Below are 15639 nucleotides of genomic sequence, written 5' to 3' on the forward strand. Positions count from 1 at the left end.
CTTCAGCTGAACCTCTCAAGGTGTTTAGAAAACTGTAAAAACACTTGTCAAACCTGCAAGCAGAAAGTCCAGGTATGTTGTTCCCATGTTCACACGTCGAGTGAGAATAGTTCTCATGGATATCCTGTCAAAGCAACGTATTATTGTCGTCGCTCACTCGTACTTTCGGGGGGGTGTCTTAGGTCAATAAGATCCACGGATTGCCGTTCAACTTCTACAGCGAAGGACAATACCCCAACAACAATACGCACAAGCGCGCGAATCCTTCACGAGCCTGCACGCACCGGGCTTTAGTACGCACACAACGGTGACAACCGCCCATTCGATAATACGTCCTGCAGCACGCGTTCTTCGCACTCTCAACGTTGCGCATACCCGCTTCCTGCCCTCACCCTACGAATATCCCGGTCCCACCCACTTCTCCCGCCTTCGCTGTGTCTTGACCGCAACAGCAGTGCCCGCGCCCAAGGTAACAACGGCAACAAGCCACCGGACCTGCTACGCATACAACACCGCTACAGACAGAGCAGCTTTACACTAGCTCTCTTCAAGGAAGTTTTCAGACCGCTGTGACGATTGGGAACGGCTGTTGTATAGAATCGACATTTGCCCTGGTTCAGGTACGTTGCCTTGGGATGATGCACCAGCTGAGAAATGTGGCTGTCAGGGGTCAGATCTGATAAAAAGGGTCGCGTTGACCAGGGGAATTTTTCCCACTCTGTTGGTATGGTTTTGGAGCCGTACGCGAAGGAAACGCAAAATAGAGAACCGCCCCTGTGCACGTTGATCTACAGTGCACATCGACGTCGGTCGGACATGAATGGTGGCGAATCGGCGAAGACGGAACACTTTGTCGGCGCGGTCCACCCCGGAGGCAATGCCGATGGTTCGATGGGCCTATATGGGTCGCGTTTTGGCGGCCGGGAATCGGCGTGGGAAAAACGGAAGCGATTGGTGTGCTCAATCGGCGGACTTGCTATTTGTAGCAACGCAATGGACTCATTTGTCGCATTCATTGTGGGGTCTGCCCTTTGTGTGTGGGGTCTTGCTTTTTGACGGGATCGCCGTCGATCTGCTGGCCTACTTCTTCCCTACTTGGCGTTGTCGAACAGGACTATGTCGTTGACTGCTGGCGTCCGATCGAGGCTGGAAGTGGATGGGTCGAGTCAACGCACGAATGCGCTCTCCTCTCGTACTTACGGCGAGTGCGGAGCTGCTTTCGTCTTGGTCCCGATGACCGCGCTGCCTGGGAACCCGATCGTCGGTACTGGTCGATCTAACAGCCACTTTCTCTCTCGCTTCCCCAATTCTAGTAGCAGCACAGCGACTCCCAGACATTCTGGCTAGGTTCCTCGAAGCCTCGATTTACCTTGACGCACCTTATATTGTTGCAGTCGAGGGTGGCGGGTCACATTTTCCCACGCAACCTACGTGACAACTCGGGCTCCACAAGCATCCACCAATGCAGGCAGTCTACCGTTCTGTCACCTAAAGGTACGCTCTCCGCTTCCTTCGGGATACAGATACTTGTTCGGGATGTTGGCCTGCTTGCCGCGGTGGAACGACGTCGTCGAGTTGGGACTTGCTGGACCGGGCCAATGGTGGCCAACTGAGCATTGTTTGGGCTTTGATCGAAATGAGACACGCGGCTCCCTAGGCGATCCTCGGATGCAGATCAGCCGTTGATAAGTCATCTTCTGGCCCTGGAGACATTTCAACACCAATCTTCCCGTTTCTTACTCTGCTTCAGCGTATTCTAACTCGTTGTTCGTTCCCTCCCACATCGTCGACATGCAGCTACGTACACTACTCTACCAGAAACTGACCGTTTGCTGTCCAGCGCTCGGTCGTCAGGTCAAGGTTTATGGATCGCCAGCCACATCGAATCGAATCGTCTTCTGTTTCTCAGAGGCGACAATTCGCGCAGGCGGCTGCATCTAGCCGAAAGCTCCTCTCGAACTGCAGGCCCCCCTTCACTTCACTCCCAGCGTATTTGCGTTTACGCCATAGCTCTTGTCTAGCATGCCTAGCGATACAAGCGAACCCCGACGGGAGGCGCCAAGCTCCGTCGATGCCGTTTTACCTTCAGAACCATCCCCGCCTGAACCGCCATCTCGAGAATCGACCGGACCTGCATTCACAGGAGAGACGGACAATCCTTCTCGGCGAACGTCAGTCTCTGTTTCGGATACGGCGTCTCCTTCCGTCTCACGACAGTCTTCACAAAACCCACGGAAAGTCTCCACGCCTTCGGGCCAAGATCGGCGGAAATCCCAACAACCTTCGAGAAGTCAACCTCTCAGGTATGTCGATATCCGCGATGGAATAGGTGAAGGAGCTGGGCGCCAAGCAGTCGGGGACAGGATGCGGAAATGGGGCGCTGGGAGGGAGAGCCGGGACGGTGTCATCTTAAGGGTCCGATGTTTTCCAGGCGCTGGGTTAAGATCTGCGAACCCAGCTTCTCAACGCATTGCGTTTTTCCCGCCTTCTGGACGAGCCGTGGGTCGATACGTGTTGTGACAATAGATCAACAATGTCAAACAGCGATGGTCCCTTACCGCACATGCGATTGATTGAGACGCGTAGTTGTGATTCAACGGAAGACATCGCAAAATCATCTGAACTTGCCAGTCCTCAATCTGATTGTTCACTTCTTCTCCTAGATACTGCTTGGTGATGCGACAGCAGCCCGAAACAGCACGGAACCAGGGCTTCAGTGGCGAAAAAGTGAATTATCCATATGTTGATCCATGTGTAATACTGCAACTAGGAATACTTACCAGCAGTGGGACAGTAGACACGAGGTATGGATGTGATATTGGGTCTGGTGCCTGCACTATGTGTGGACCTGCATCCTGGCCCATGGAAGGCAGTCGCTGTCCAATTTCTGTGCGCTGACCGTCCTTCATTCCATGCATTGGCAGTCTGGATACCTTGGGCGACGTGTCATCGATGGTCGTACACGCACACCTGCTCTCAGAAGAAGGCGAGGAGGACAGAAGCACCGTTGTTGTACCACCCATCATGCCGCCGGTAGTGTACTCAGAACAGCGGAGGGTAGACCCACCGGATTCTCGGGCAAAGTCCAAAGTCCCGCTCGCGAACAACCCACAACCGGACCCGGGCAGAACCCAGGAGCCCCGCTCCAACCTCAGACACGCCGAGCTGCTGTTATCACTCTCCACACCGGACATGACGACAGGAGCATCCTCTAGATCTAGCCCATCGTCCAGCACGTCGATAGCACCTTCTTCCGACCCGTACTATCTGGGACAGCAGTCGGCAGCTGATCTTCTTGATGGAGATACAATGGAACCTGGCCCTTCTTCATTAGCAAACCCAGCATACTCGTCATCGCAGCCGATGCTGGACGCGGGCGTCGGTGATGGTAGTTTGTTATCGGAGGGCCACAGCCGGTGGGAACAAACCCTGTTTGGACACTTGGTTTCGTCCTGTCACTTCCTCTCCGACCTCTCTGGCTTGAAAGGTGCCTTTTTCGTCTTTCCGTTTTTGGCCATTCGGGTGGAAGGCAATTTTCGGTTGCGGATGGTGTTGACGAATTTGGCAAGGTAGCCACAGCATCCGTGGGTCTGAGTGCATCGTTCGTTAGTTCAGGCGTTAACTTTGCCTCGGCATTCACCCGTAGTCTGCGTACCACGCCTCAACGGCCCGCGGAAACGATTTGTGAAATCATCACGGACCCATTCAAGTCATATACCGGGAGGGACTATCCAGGGGCAAAAGGTTAGGGAATGACAGACCCAGTAGCTTGTTGTTCCGGCGTCCTACTCACCCCCATTCGATTCCATTGCAGAATCCTCGGAACTGAGCATCCACTTTGCTGACCAAGGCGTCAAGATCCCACTGCGCCGAAGGAATCAACGCAAACGTTGGGATTCCGGTGGATAGAACCCAACTCTTGTCAGAATCCCTCTGCTGATACCTCTCATCCTACATACCGCACGCGGCGTGTCCCCAACGGACGATTCTTCCTCATTCAGACCACGCCAGCCCTACTCCGCAACCAACGTCACTCATCCTCTACGCGTATTAGCCCTTTGAAAGCACGCAAACATGTGCATAATTTACAACCATAGCCCTATTGGCAGCGTTCATTGAGACAAGTCTTCCCCCGCACACCACGCCTTGTGCGTCCCAGAGCCTCATGTGTCTCAACCAATTGCAAGCCAGCACACGCTCGTCCTTTATTTAAAAATATATCGCTATGGCCTATACCTCCTCATGGCTGTTTACTTAACAATTTGGATACCGTACGTGGTAGATGCAAACAACGCAATTGACAAGGACCGCTGGTTTTGCGTTAGCGCATGTAGGTCTCGTAATGGGTATATTAAAGAAGTTTTGATGGTACAGCGTATGTAAAGAAATGAAAGTGAAAAAAACTACATGTATCGAAGGTTGGGAAATGGTTTATGTTGAGATTGTCAAGGTGCGATGAAGGCGGTATGGTACCACTGCAACGTAGCGATGACATTGAGCGACGAGCGGTGATTTGTCCAGCGACCAAAGCCACGCTTCAACTCCTAGGGTTGAAGCGTGGCCACAGAACCCCTCTGATCCCCCATCTGCGTCCCCGGCCTCGCAACACCCTTCGTCGACGTCAACACCGCCTGTCTTAGATCCCACACCAGCGTTGCAAAGTACACCGCGGCAAGAACTGCAAGCGCCCATTCCACGACAGCAGCAGCAGAGTGTGAGGTGTTGCATTTGGCCGTTATGGGTCGGCCCGTGGTTGTGTTGTTGCGGCAAACGCTCATGAGAACGATCATAGCGATGATCCCGAGGAAGGCGAGGACGACGATGACGGTTTTGATGATGAAGCTGCGGCGAAGCTGGTGGGCGAAGTGCGGGTTGTATGGTGTGATGGTCGACGATGGTGATGCGCCGTACCCGGCCTCGACGCCCACCGCTCCGTTGGCCCCACCATTAGCAATCCGGCACAAGCGCTTCAGCTCGCCCACTGTGAACGCGGCCGAGACGCCCAACGCGAAAATGAAGATCAGCGTCAGGATCCAATGTACCGTCGAATGGTTGTTTGCGTCGAAGACGGCGAGCATGGTGAGCGCGATCCCGGAGATGGCGCCAAAGAGGAGAGCAAGGATGGAGTCGAATTTTGCGCGAGGGTGGTGGAAGGTGACGAGGCGTTCGGCGCGGCGGAGGCGGTACTCGGTGATGAGGGTTAGGATGAAGAAGACCGCTGTGGTCGCCGTGCCGACGATAAAGAAGGCTTTATATTTTGCGCCTGCATAGATGTGTTGGTTAGTCGGGAATCGGATGTTGATGCTGTGATGGCAAGGTACATGACAACGTAGAGGACGATATGCTGTTTGCTTCGCTCCCGACGAGGATTCTGGGCGAGAGCATTTGTTTCGCCCACAGCAGCCTGTGCTCGTTTCCCTCGCCTACGGCTCGCTTCGGTCCAAATGACTTTCGCTACGCCGCTGACCATCTTCCGAGCCCCCTGCTTCCTCGTCCGCCGCAACCGCTCGCCATACTCGACATTCCACCCACCAACCCTCCCTCGTCTCCCACTTACCAACATCAGAGATGTAAACGATGTCAGCATCATCCTGCTTGTAATGCGGTGTACCATTTGCAGTCCACAATATTAGCAATGTCAGGATTGTAGCAGACCAAGCGAGCGTTGCGCAGAGCGGTAACCAGCCCCAACCCAGATAACGAGGCATGATTCGATGAGGTTGCGGAGATGGAGACCGGATAAGTGGGCGACAACACGAAGTTTGAGAAGCTGCTCGTGAGTGGATTGATTGCTACGAGGGAGGCGAGCTACTACGCTCGTCGACCTTAGCCTACTTATATACACTACTTCTCGCGGGGATCTGTTGAGACTATCGGCTCTCGCGCCTGCTTAACGCAACGGCCTGGAGATATATACAGTTCGCTACTTTTTCCGGGAATAGGACGAGGACGCGGAGTTTGTCAACCGGTTTGGCGGAGACATGTGGGCAATGACGCTGCATGCAGGACTGTTTGACGGACGACCTTAGGCCAAACCCCGCCACCCCTACGATGATGCCAAGAGCGGATAAGACACCAGTTTTCCCGTTGTCCAAAAGGCAGACAATCGGGCGGAGATTGAGCGAGGAAACCTGACTGACAGGTCCATGACATCACTTGTGCGCGCATGACTCATCCGGTGACTCACAACGAGCCGGGAATCCGGTAAATAGAAACCCGTCAGTTTCAATGCCGTCAGTTTCGCGCTTTTCGGGGACGCGTTTGATATGCAACATATTACAGATATACGAAAACAGACCGTACAGGAAAGAGTAGATGTGAACAAAAAAAGATAGATACAATAGATTCATCCATCACTCCAGTCAGTACGCGTCAAGCTATTGCTCCATTCTCGATGTCTCGCGGGAGGCAGGTAGTCCGTTTACAAGGAAATTTCGCCTCATCTTCTCCGCTGGCCCGCTTTTAAAGACATCACAAAGCTGTAGCTCGGTTGGCCGCTTCCGTTCCAGAGGTACAACCGGAACGGTCAATCGCACATCGACAGCGGGCAGCTGCCTCACCAACTCTGCTTTTGCCTTGGTGGTCACCAAGGGGCACCCTATCAGATCAAGGACGAGAAGTCGCCTGGCGTATTTCGCCAGACTCTTCAATGTGTTGTCCGTGATTGCCCGGCATCCGCGCATGGAGAGGAACCGTAGGTTGCGAAAGTTGTGCGCGAAGTATCCAACACATGCGTCCGTCAGGTGACTGCAGTATGAAAAATCCAACCGCTCGAAAAGCTGGCCGCCGAGAGACAGCTCGTACAGGCCCGCGTTCGTTATACGTGAGCAGAACATCAATGAGAGGCACTTCAGGTCTTGTGCGGAGGATATCCACTTCAGGCATCGGTCGGTAAAGCTCTTGCAGTCGGATGCCTCTACGAGGTATATATCTCTGTTGGAAAGGAATGTATCATGATGAGCTCGTCATAGCACTATGCAGAGAATAGAAAGTCTGAAAGTACCTGCAATAGCGAACGACATGGAACACACTCAGGTCGGTCAAGCGAATGCATCGCCGGCATTTGAGCTGTTTTAGAAGCGGCGTGCCGGACAATATGCTCTCCACCTGCTCGTCGCCCAATTGCTTACAGTACGAGATGTCAATAATGACAAGCTTGTGGAGTTTGTGCCCCGCGAAAGCAGTCCCTCGAAGCTGACCGCAATAGCTGATATCCAGTTCCCGGAGCTTCCTCAACCCATGCGTGACGTGACGGAGCCCGGCGTCCGTGAACTTCCAGCAATTTGATAAGGACAGGTATACCAGATTCGGACACATCCTCGCCATTGTCTGCAGTCCAGTATCTGAGAGCTTCCAGCAGGACGTCATATCCAGGCCCGCCAAATGGTCTCCAGACAACTCCCAGAAGCAAACAAACGTTTTAGCGCTCGCTGCATTGAAAATGAGGTGGAAGTTCACTATCTCCCAATGCATAGGGTTGCGCAACGAGTTGTTCCAGTACTTGCACAAACACCGCATTGACAGGCGCGTTATCGGGTCTAGGTACGAGAGAATGATGCGCTGGATCTTTGCATCAAGTTCTTGGAGAGTTGGCTTAGCTGAGGGTCTGGGCGCAGCATAAGTAGATTGGCGCCGCGAGACAGGTACAGGTGTGGTGATATCTGGCTCGCTTCCCAGGCTAGAGGTGCTCGCATGGTTCTTGGATGAGCCGCTGCGTTTGAGTATACCCGGTCGAAGGGACTTGAGGAACGAGCTCACCAACGATGAGCGCTAGGATAAAGTCATGATGGGATGTCAGGGAGGGAGAGTCGCTCCCCGAAAATCCGTCACATGTCATTGAGAAACTCACCTTGGGCACCGCTCCTTTCTGCACCTCGGTTAAATTCTCGCTCGACTGTCCTGGGGTTACCAGCTCTGGGCTCGCGATCTTTGACGATGTACCCTTGGTTTCCGGAACTTCCGCCTTCTGTTGCCGTGTATAAAAGATCCGGCCAAACGACGACGGTCGGTTCGGCGTCTTGATCTCCGGCTCCGCTTTGCCCGCCAACGAATGCATCTGGTCTCGAGCCTTTTGCGCCTCCACACTTTTTTTTACAGACGCCGCGGCATCGTCCCACAGCGATTTTAGCCGTTCTGTCTCTGCCCCGTCAGCCGCCACAGTAGCCGGCCCCTCAGTGGCTCGCACGCTCAAATCATCTCGACTGCTCTGCCGTTGTTCAATCTTCTCCATGCGGCGGTTAGCTTCCACGACAATCGTCTGGTAGCTTTCTGGGTACTGCTTGCACACACTATCGAGCGCGGCGGAGGTTAACACCATCAGATCACAGCTCGGCGACGCGATCCGCACCGACGCCGTCCGAGGAATGTTCTTCAGCAACCCAATCTCGCCGAAGAAACCGCCGCTAGGCACCGTATCGTACACCGTCCCTCCATCCTCAGAGACGATCTGCACCTGCCCGCGCACGACGAAAAACATCTCCGACGAAGTCTCGCCTTGGTGCACTACGATGTCGCCGTCGAGCGCTTGCCGTGGGAATGTTGCGAGCGCCATGGCTCGGAGGAATGCGTCGTCACAATTTTGAAACATGGGCACCTGGAATTGGGTATTTCAGCGATGCTCTGCGTAAACTCACTTCAATCTGGACTCGCCATGTATAGCTAATAGATTCCCTACCTGCTTCAAACGCGAAGCAGACGCCTCGATCTCAAACGCCTCCTTCGCCGCTCCCATCTTCTCCACATTCTGCTGTCGTTTCCGAAACTGCTCGTAACTCTGCTGTGCGCTCGCTTGCAGATTCGCTTTGAACTCGGGGTATTGCTCCAGCACGCCGTCGAGTGTATTTTTGTGGAGTTCACCTAAGGTTGTCCGCCCTCGTGACCGTACCGTCGCTGTTCGCTCTACGTCTAGAACACTGTACGCCGGATGCACATTTCAATGTGAATACAGGCTAATTTCAAAGCAGAATCGCAGCTTTCGCTGGAAGAGAAAGTCCTGCAATAAAACTCACAGTGCGACTTCACCAAAATAGCCATTGGTATGAAACTCCGCAAAGACTTGCTTTCCGTCCTCCGACACAACTTCGGCCGTGCCTTCAAGAACGAAGAACATGCTGCTTCCTTGGTCGCCTTTTCGTATGATCACCTGGCCCGCTTGACACACCACCATCTTTATTTGCAGGGCAAGCTGATGCAAGAAGCCTAGATCCGCGTTCCTGAAAAGCGACACCTAGGCTCGGGTATGAGCATGTGGTCCATGGAAACTCCTCCTTTCATACATATGCATCATGGTTTGCCGAGATAATTACCGATCTAATCTTGTCCCGAACAACCTCAATCTCCGTATGTTCATGCTGTTTGGCCAACTTCCTCCGTTCCTCATCATACTGCAGCCTCGCCTGAGCCTCCTTCTGGATCAGCGCATTAACCTCGGGAAACTGCTTCAACAACCCATCCAGGTCCACTTTCGTCAACTTGAACACCGCGGCCGTATTGGTTAGACACCGCACGGACGCCGTACGCTTCACGTCGAAGAAGATGCCGACCTCCCCGAAAAAGGAGCCCGGATGAAACTCGGCAAAAATGGTCCCGTCCGCCTCGTTGAACACCGCGGCGGTGCCGTGCACGATAAAGTACATTTCGGACGCCGCGTCGCCCTTTTTGATGATGTTGTCGTTTTGGCGGAATTGGATTGGGGAGAGCTTGAAGGTGAGGAGGTGGAGGAAGCCTACACTGCATTCACGGAATAACGGGATCTGTTGACATTGCGTGAGTGTCGAGGTTCGAACGGCATTGCGGGGGACGTACAATGAGCATGCTACCTTTTTCAGGTCACTCTGCGTCATCCCCAATGCCAGCTCTTGCCCAAATTCCACCAAGACCTTGCGCTCCTTCTGCTTCAGGTAGCTGCTGAACCGCTCCTCGGCGATTGTGCGGATGCGGTCGGCTGCCTCGGGGTGGTCTACGACAGCCGCTTGCAGAGCGTCTTTGGTGAGCGTGGCGAGGATGCAGCGCCCTCGGGCGCGACATGATGCTGTCCTGCAAGGTGGTGGAGTTTAGCATTTGTGTGCTTTACTCTTATCTTTCTAAATTTCCTCACCGTGGCACGCTGAATAGGACACCGACCTCGCCGAAGAAGGATTGCTCTTTCATGACATTGATGACGGTCTCGCCTGCACAACAAATACTGTCACTAAACTCTTTCGTGAATGCACTGATTCAATCCCTGTCTACGACAGCGGACATGAGATCCACCAATTCATCACAACCATCATCGATACCCACCATCCTCCGAAACAATCTCCACCTCCCCCTTCAATATAAAAAATAGCGCGCGTCCAACCTCCCCCTGGCGGATAATATACGCGCTATCCCCATACACCCTCGTCTGCATCGACGCCGCGACGGTGTTGATGAACGTCTCGTCCAGGTTCTTGAAGAGCACATGGTCGTCTAGGAACCCACGCAGGGCTTCATCGATGCTCGTCAGGCGCGTTGAGGCAACTGATTCGCCGCCGTCTGTGGTGCTCCTAATCAAGAAGAGAGGACCGTGAGAATAGTCGTGGGTGGGTGCTACGATGTTGGGTTTGGTCACGTACTCCGGGGGAGGGCTGGATATGGGACTCATTGCAGGCGTCTGTGAGCGACGTTGCACAGGTGGGGCGCTGAAGGGGAAGGGAAAGGGTTCTGCTAGGAAACCAGCGGAGGCGAATCGATTTGCTGTGCTGTAATGCTGGCTTTGAGAAATCAAAACTTTCAAGCGCTTCTCTAGATCTAACGAGGGTTGCGTGAAAGGGAACACCAGAAAAACTCATAGATCTTGCGCGTAGAAAACCAAAACACGCAAACATCTGCTCTGTGCTCTGGACCCGAGTGAACTAGCAACGAGGCTGCAGGAGGAAACTGGCGGTTTCGCGATTTTGAGCTTTGTGGGGCTCACTTCCCGGCTCTGTGGCTGAGATTTCCCCGCTTGGATGCCTCCAGCCCTCCGGGAAAATGTGTCCCGCTCCTTAACTCCTGGTTGCCGGGGGTTCGGCGAAGAAGGTTGAATGAGGAGAACTGCGGAGTTGCTTAGTCATCGCGCGCGCGACCGTACTCACTGTAAACTTTGGCCAAGTGCGCCATAGGGGAATTCAAGAGCTCGAGGCAGAAAGCTTCAATCGACACCGTAAGAAAGCACCCGCAAAGCCAAATCGAGCAATATGTCCGACGACGGGAGTGAAGCAGAAGGTGAAGCCGCCCCCACCATCGGCGTAAGTCACCATATCGAAGCCTTTTCTCCCATCACATCAAACCAAATCCCCATCCACAGACCTACACCGGCACCCGCGACGCCACGGGCCAGCGCTCCGGCAGCGACTGCTCCAATATCTTCCCCAACGGCGACGTCTACAAAGGCGGCTACGTGTCTGGCGTGCGTGGAGAGACGGGGACGTACACTTGGAAGAAGCCGTTGGCGGTGTACTCGGGCGGGTATAAGGATGGGAAGAGGGATGGGGAGGGGAAGTTTGTGTATCCGGATGCCTCGGTTTATGTTGGTGGGTTTCATATATGCTTACAATGGGCGGGCAGGTGAAGTTTTTGGAAGGCTGATGCTTGGTTTTGCTGTGCAGGACACTTTGCTAATGGCAAACGACATGGTGAAGGTCGATACACATACGTCAATGGAGACACATACTCAGGGCATTGGAAGGATGATGTGCGGCATGGAAAGGGGGTGTACACGGTAGCTTCATCCGGGAGCAAGGTAAGGGAAATTGATCACATTCGGTTTGGCAATCCAACCCACTCATCATATGACTCGCACAACAGCTGGAAGGCACATGGAGCAATGGCATTCTCAATGGCCAATCCAAGATCATCCATCAAGACCACGTAGTGAAGACAAACTTTGCGGATGGGCAGCCCGGTCTGCCGGCCAGCATCACGTTCACATCTACCGCGTATACGATGCAACTTGGGGAGCGGGACAAGGTGTTTTTGGGACGGGGTACGGCTGTGGCGGCTGGAGGGGATGGGGAGTAATATGAGAGATGTTTCAGGGTGGTTGAATGTATGGAAATATATGGAGAGACATGCGGTCAGATTTCATGTCCCAACTGGGTATAGAAAATTTCTTGTCAAACACCATGAGCATGTACGGAATAAGGCATTCACCGGCTTTGAAGTGCGGCCGGCCGCTGCCTACCAAACTACAAAAGCGTCCGCTGAGTGATGTGAGATACGCCATGAATGAGGACAATCATTTAAAGACTAGGCTGTCACCGATTGATCTATATATATGATCGAGTATTTATACCACTTTCGTGTACTTTGGGAATCTAAACCCCGTTCTCCTGCATTCTACGCCGACGCTCTTCCATTGCTTACAGGGACAAGAGCTATATGTATGCTCAAGATACTCGTCACCGGGCTCCTGCTCCTGCAGCGAAAGAACCAGACCAGCTTCGCGTCCTCTCCATACCGACGCCTGACGAAGAAGGCTCCAGTTGTCGTGGTACGCATAAAGAATCGTCTTGGAGATGTGACCGAGGAGTCTCGCTTGCCAGCATTCACAGTTTGCCGGGTCATTCGGCTCCCGGCTCCGACAGCGAAGACATCTGGAGCAAGCGGTCGTTTTCATCTCGGATCCGAATGCGACGGACTTCGTCGAACTTCTTGCTTCGCAGTGCCTGCATTTCGTACATCCTGATACTCTCATCGTAGTGCTCAACATGTCGAATATTGGTGTACATGATCTCCAATATGCCGCCCCCGTTGGAATCTGCAAACCCGTCGATCCAGCTTCGTTCCGCAAGATTGCAGCTGAGATCGTCGGACAATGACATCGGCGCGATCTGAGTATGAGCGTGCTGTTCGGATCTTCCACCTCGGTAGTGACATGTAAGGATGGTCAAAGTGCACGTCAAGCACGACGACGCTTTCAAGAAGCCCCCGAATCTGATTAGCGGTTGTGGTCGTCGACCTTTGTGCGGACGTAGGCGACAGCGGGAAGTAGTTGCCATTGCACATACTCGAAAACGCTGCTGGAGCTAATCAGCATGACACGCAGTCCCGGGAAATAGGGCAACGTGCCAGATATTTCACCGTCGCCTATGAGCTTGGCAGCTTCGGAAGCATATGTTCATATTACAATTTGCGCGAGGGAGTATACTGCGGAATCGTGCCAATAATCGTGGAAATCACCAATGTAAAATAAGCATCCACTCCCATATCCAAAACCATAAAACTGGGTGCCGTTCTCAGGGCGGTCTGCGTCTTCATTATCAAGCTCTAGGAGAAGCCTGCGCGTTGTGGGTGCGCACTGATAACAATTGCGGCATTTCGGCGCAATCAGAGGCTCCCATTCAATCCTCGATTCCGGTTTGTTGGTTTCCGAGCTTTTGAATTTGTCTCCCATATCGAAATCCTTTATCCAGAAGTATCGCTCGGGATTCTTGCGCAACGTAAGGCAGAGCGAATGCAGCTGGGGCTTGTTTTGGATATGGGCGGTGGAATATAGGAGCTTGAGAGGGGCCGCTTGCCAGGATTTGCAAGCGATACGGATCCATGGAGTCTGGACCTGAGTCTGGACACTGGACTCTCTGGACGTGGCCCTTGGCATTTCGGACATGAAATTGCCCGTCGGGCGCGTGGCCTTTGCCCACTTTCCCCAAGCCCTCCTCCAACTTCCTCCATTCCATACGCACCCAAGCAAAGCATCGAGAAGCTGGAACGCAGACAACCACACTCTCTCCACAACGCTACGAGTTCGCCGCCACAGCAGCATATTAGAAGTCGTCTCGTGGGCTCCCAAGCCATTCAACAGACCTGTTTTTGTACGCACGAGGGAGGGCGGTCGACCGGACGAGGGAGCATTTTCCCAGGACCTTTTTCCCCATTATTTCCCACGCCGTCCGCACAAAGATCATGCCCAATTCAAACGAGAGCGAGTATCGACAGCTTCCGCTCAACTTTGCGTGGCGACCCGCTGCCTTGCCCTCTCCAACCGGCGACTCTGAGAATGGTGCAGGCGGAGCACCGACTCGTGGGAAAATGACTCTGGCAGGCGGAAGCGTTCGATACTCCCCGTATCTTTCTCCGAGAGCGAGCCAAGAGGAGAGCAGGACCTGCAAGGATGTAATTACAGGGATCAAATCTAGTAGTAGATCTTCCATGGCGTTGAAGAAAAGCGAAAGCGGCTCTAAAATGGTCATCGACCTTACGGGTCTCGAGGTGGTGTCTGCATCTGCACCGCCACCGCAGGCACAAAAACGCCCACAGGTGCCTACGTTTGTCAATAGCCATACGGGCCTAGGCGCGCCGCCGACCCTGGCTAGTGTGGATCTGAGCAAGTTCAGGTTTGCAGCTCCCACTGCAACCCGTGGGACTAAAGCTGCAGCCAGTAGATCGTCTGGATGGTCGCAGCCGCCACCACTAACCGTCAGCAAACCTACAACAGCGGCAATGGCATCTCAGAGGTCCTCTGGATGGGCGCAATCTGCAGCTTCAAAATCAGCCGCCGTGAGGACACTGGAAGGAGCACAGCCATCAAGCCTCCCATCCAAGTCGACAAAATTGACGGATCTTATAGGTGCACGGAACACTGCCGGGGCGAGCGGCCACCAGGGTAAAGCGGCTCATCGGCAACTCCCGTGGGAACCCAAAACCGAAAAGACGTCCTTGAAGAGGGTTCCTTCCAGAAGTATGGAGGAAGGTGGCAGCAGTGGTAATCGCCAAGCCTTAGCGGCCAACAAGGAGAAATGGAAGCCAGTCGAGCTTTCTGCGGAGCAGGAACATGTTGCGACGCTTGTGACAGCGCAGAGGCAGAGCTTATTCTTCACTGGAAGTGCAGGTGAGTTTGGTCAGTCATAGCGCTCGATCCAGGTTGATCTTGCTAATAATACCGTATACATGTCTGAACTAGGAACCGGCAAAAGTGTGCTATTGCGCGAGATCATACGCCGCCTGCGCGAGACGTACAAGAAGCAGGAGATTGCTGTAACTGGTTAGTTGGACGTCGTCTCCTCGATCAAAACCTAGCCCGGTACTTACTTCCCGCTTGACTTGCACAGCTTCCACTGGAATAGCTGCCTGCAACATCAATGGAACGACCTTACACAGCTTTTCAGGATGCGGATTGGGGCAAGGTAGGTTCAGAAAACTCCTCACCCAAGCCAAGGCTCGTCAGCTGCTCTAACGCTGGTGCACCTCCAGAACCTGCCGAGATTCTGGCGGGAAGAGTTCAACGCAACCCGCGTACAGCGAAACGATGGGCGCAAACCAAAGTCCTGATCATTGATGAAAGTGCGTATACTTCGACTGCAATTGAAGGATAGGCACTCAGTTGAAAGTCACTGATATCCTCATTGACTTTCCTTTCAGTCTCCATGGTGGAAGGCGACTTCTTCGACAAACTGGAATACGTTGCGCAGAAAGTGCGCAAAGACTCAAGTCCGTTTGGCGGGATCCAGCTTGTGATTTGTGGAGACTTCATGCAGCTACCGCCTGGTAAGTCTTGCCTTCACTCTTACCTTTGCTACCTGTCATCGTCCGTGTAGGAGATGCTGACTCGCCCGTTTTGGTCAACAGTGTCTCGGAAAGCAAGCTTCGCGTTCGAAGCAAAGAGTTGGTCGAGGTGCATCAAAAAGACCGTTCAGGTGA

The 15639-nt window shown here is 53.5% G+C and overlaps 5 protein-coding genes across 5 annotated transcripts; 2 read left to right on the plus strand and 3 right to left on the minus strand.

Annotated features, from left to right (window-relative positions):
- Positions 1-2618: 2618 nt before the first annotated feature.
- On the plus strand, positions 2619-4323 carry EV422DRAFT_399654 (velvet factor). The gene is made up of 4 exons (XM_053066935.1): positions 2619-2804; positions 2925-3569; positions 3647-3744; positions 3815-4323. The coding sequence occupies exons 1-4, from the start codon at positions 2677-2679 to the stop codon at positions 3907-3909; spliced, it is 966 nt and encodes a 321-aa protein (XP_052926775.1). The 5' UTR covers positions 2619-2676; the 3' UTR covers positions 3910-4323.
- Positions 4324-4333: 10 nt separating this feature from the next.
- EV422DRAFT_524111 (Frag1/DRAM/Sfk1) lies at positions 4334-6171 on the minus strand. The gene is made up of 2 exons (XM_053069966.1): positions 5558-6171; positions 4334-5263 (listed from the first exon to the last, which is right to left on the minus strand). Exons 1-2 carry the CDS (start codon positions 5706-5708, stop codon positions 4545-4547), a joined length of 870 nt encoding a protein of 289 aa, XP_052926776.1. The 5' UTR covers positions 5709-6171; the 3' UTR covers positions 4334-4544.
- Positions 6172-6943: 772 nt separating this feature from the next.
- EV422DRAFT_399774 (cyclic nucleotide-binding-like protein) lies at positions 6944-10892 on the minus strand. Its single transcript, XM_053066936.1, has 9 exons — positions 10282-10892; positions 10097-10169; positions 9819-10035; positions 9306-9752; positions 9009-9226; positions 8675-8912; positions 7850-8593; positions 7502-7770; positions 6944-7430 (listed from the first exon to the last, which is right to left on the minus strand). The coding sequence occupies exons 1-9, from the start codon at positions 10622-10624 to the stop codon at positions 7421-7423; spliced, it is 2559 nt and encodes an 852-aa protein (XP_052926777.1). The 5' UTR covers positions 10625-10892; the 3' UTR covers positions 6944-7420.
- A 17-nt stretch (positions 10893-10909) lies between these two features.
- On the plus strand, positions 10910-12230 carry EV422DRAFT_399787 (uncharacterized protein). The gene is made up of 5 exons (XM_053066937.1): positions 10910-11040; positions 11114-11249; positions 11309-11534; positions 11610-11743; positions 11809-12230. The coding sequence occupies exons 2-5, from the start codon at positions 11199-11201 to the stop codon at positions 12019-12021; spliced, it is 624 nt and encodes a 207-aa protein (XP_052926778.1). The 5' UTR covers positions 10910-11040; positions 11114-11198; the 3' UTR covers positions 12022-12230.
- Positions 12231-12563: 333 nt separating this feature from the next.
- EV422DRAFT_505301 (uncharacterized protein) lies at positions 12564-13765 on the minus strand (the record flags this gene model as incomplete). Its single annotated transcript, XM_053068480.1, has 4 exons — positions 12564-12936; positions 13011-13104; positions 13183-13280; positions 13302-13765. 4 exons carry the CDS (start codon positions 13763-13765, stop codon positions 12564-12566), a joined length of 1029 nt encoding a protein of 342 aa, XP_052926779.1.
- Between the last annotated feature and the right edge of the window lie 1874 nt (positions 13766-15639).

This window comes from Fimicolochytrium jonesii (assembly GCF_025526975.1).
Source record: "Fimicolochytrium jonesii strain JEL569 chromosome Unknown EV422scaffold_7, whole genome shotgun sequence".
In the NCBI taxonomy this organism is placed as follows: domain Eukaryota; kingdom Fungi; phylum Chytridiomycota; class Chytridiomycetes; order Spizellomycetales; family Powellomycetaceae; genus Fimicolochytrium; species Fimicolochytrium jonesii.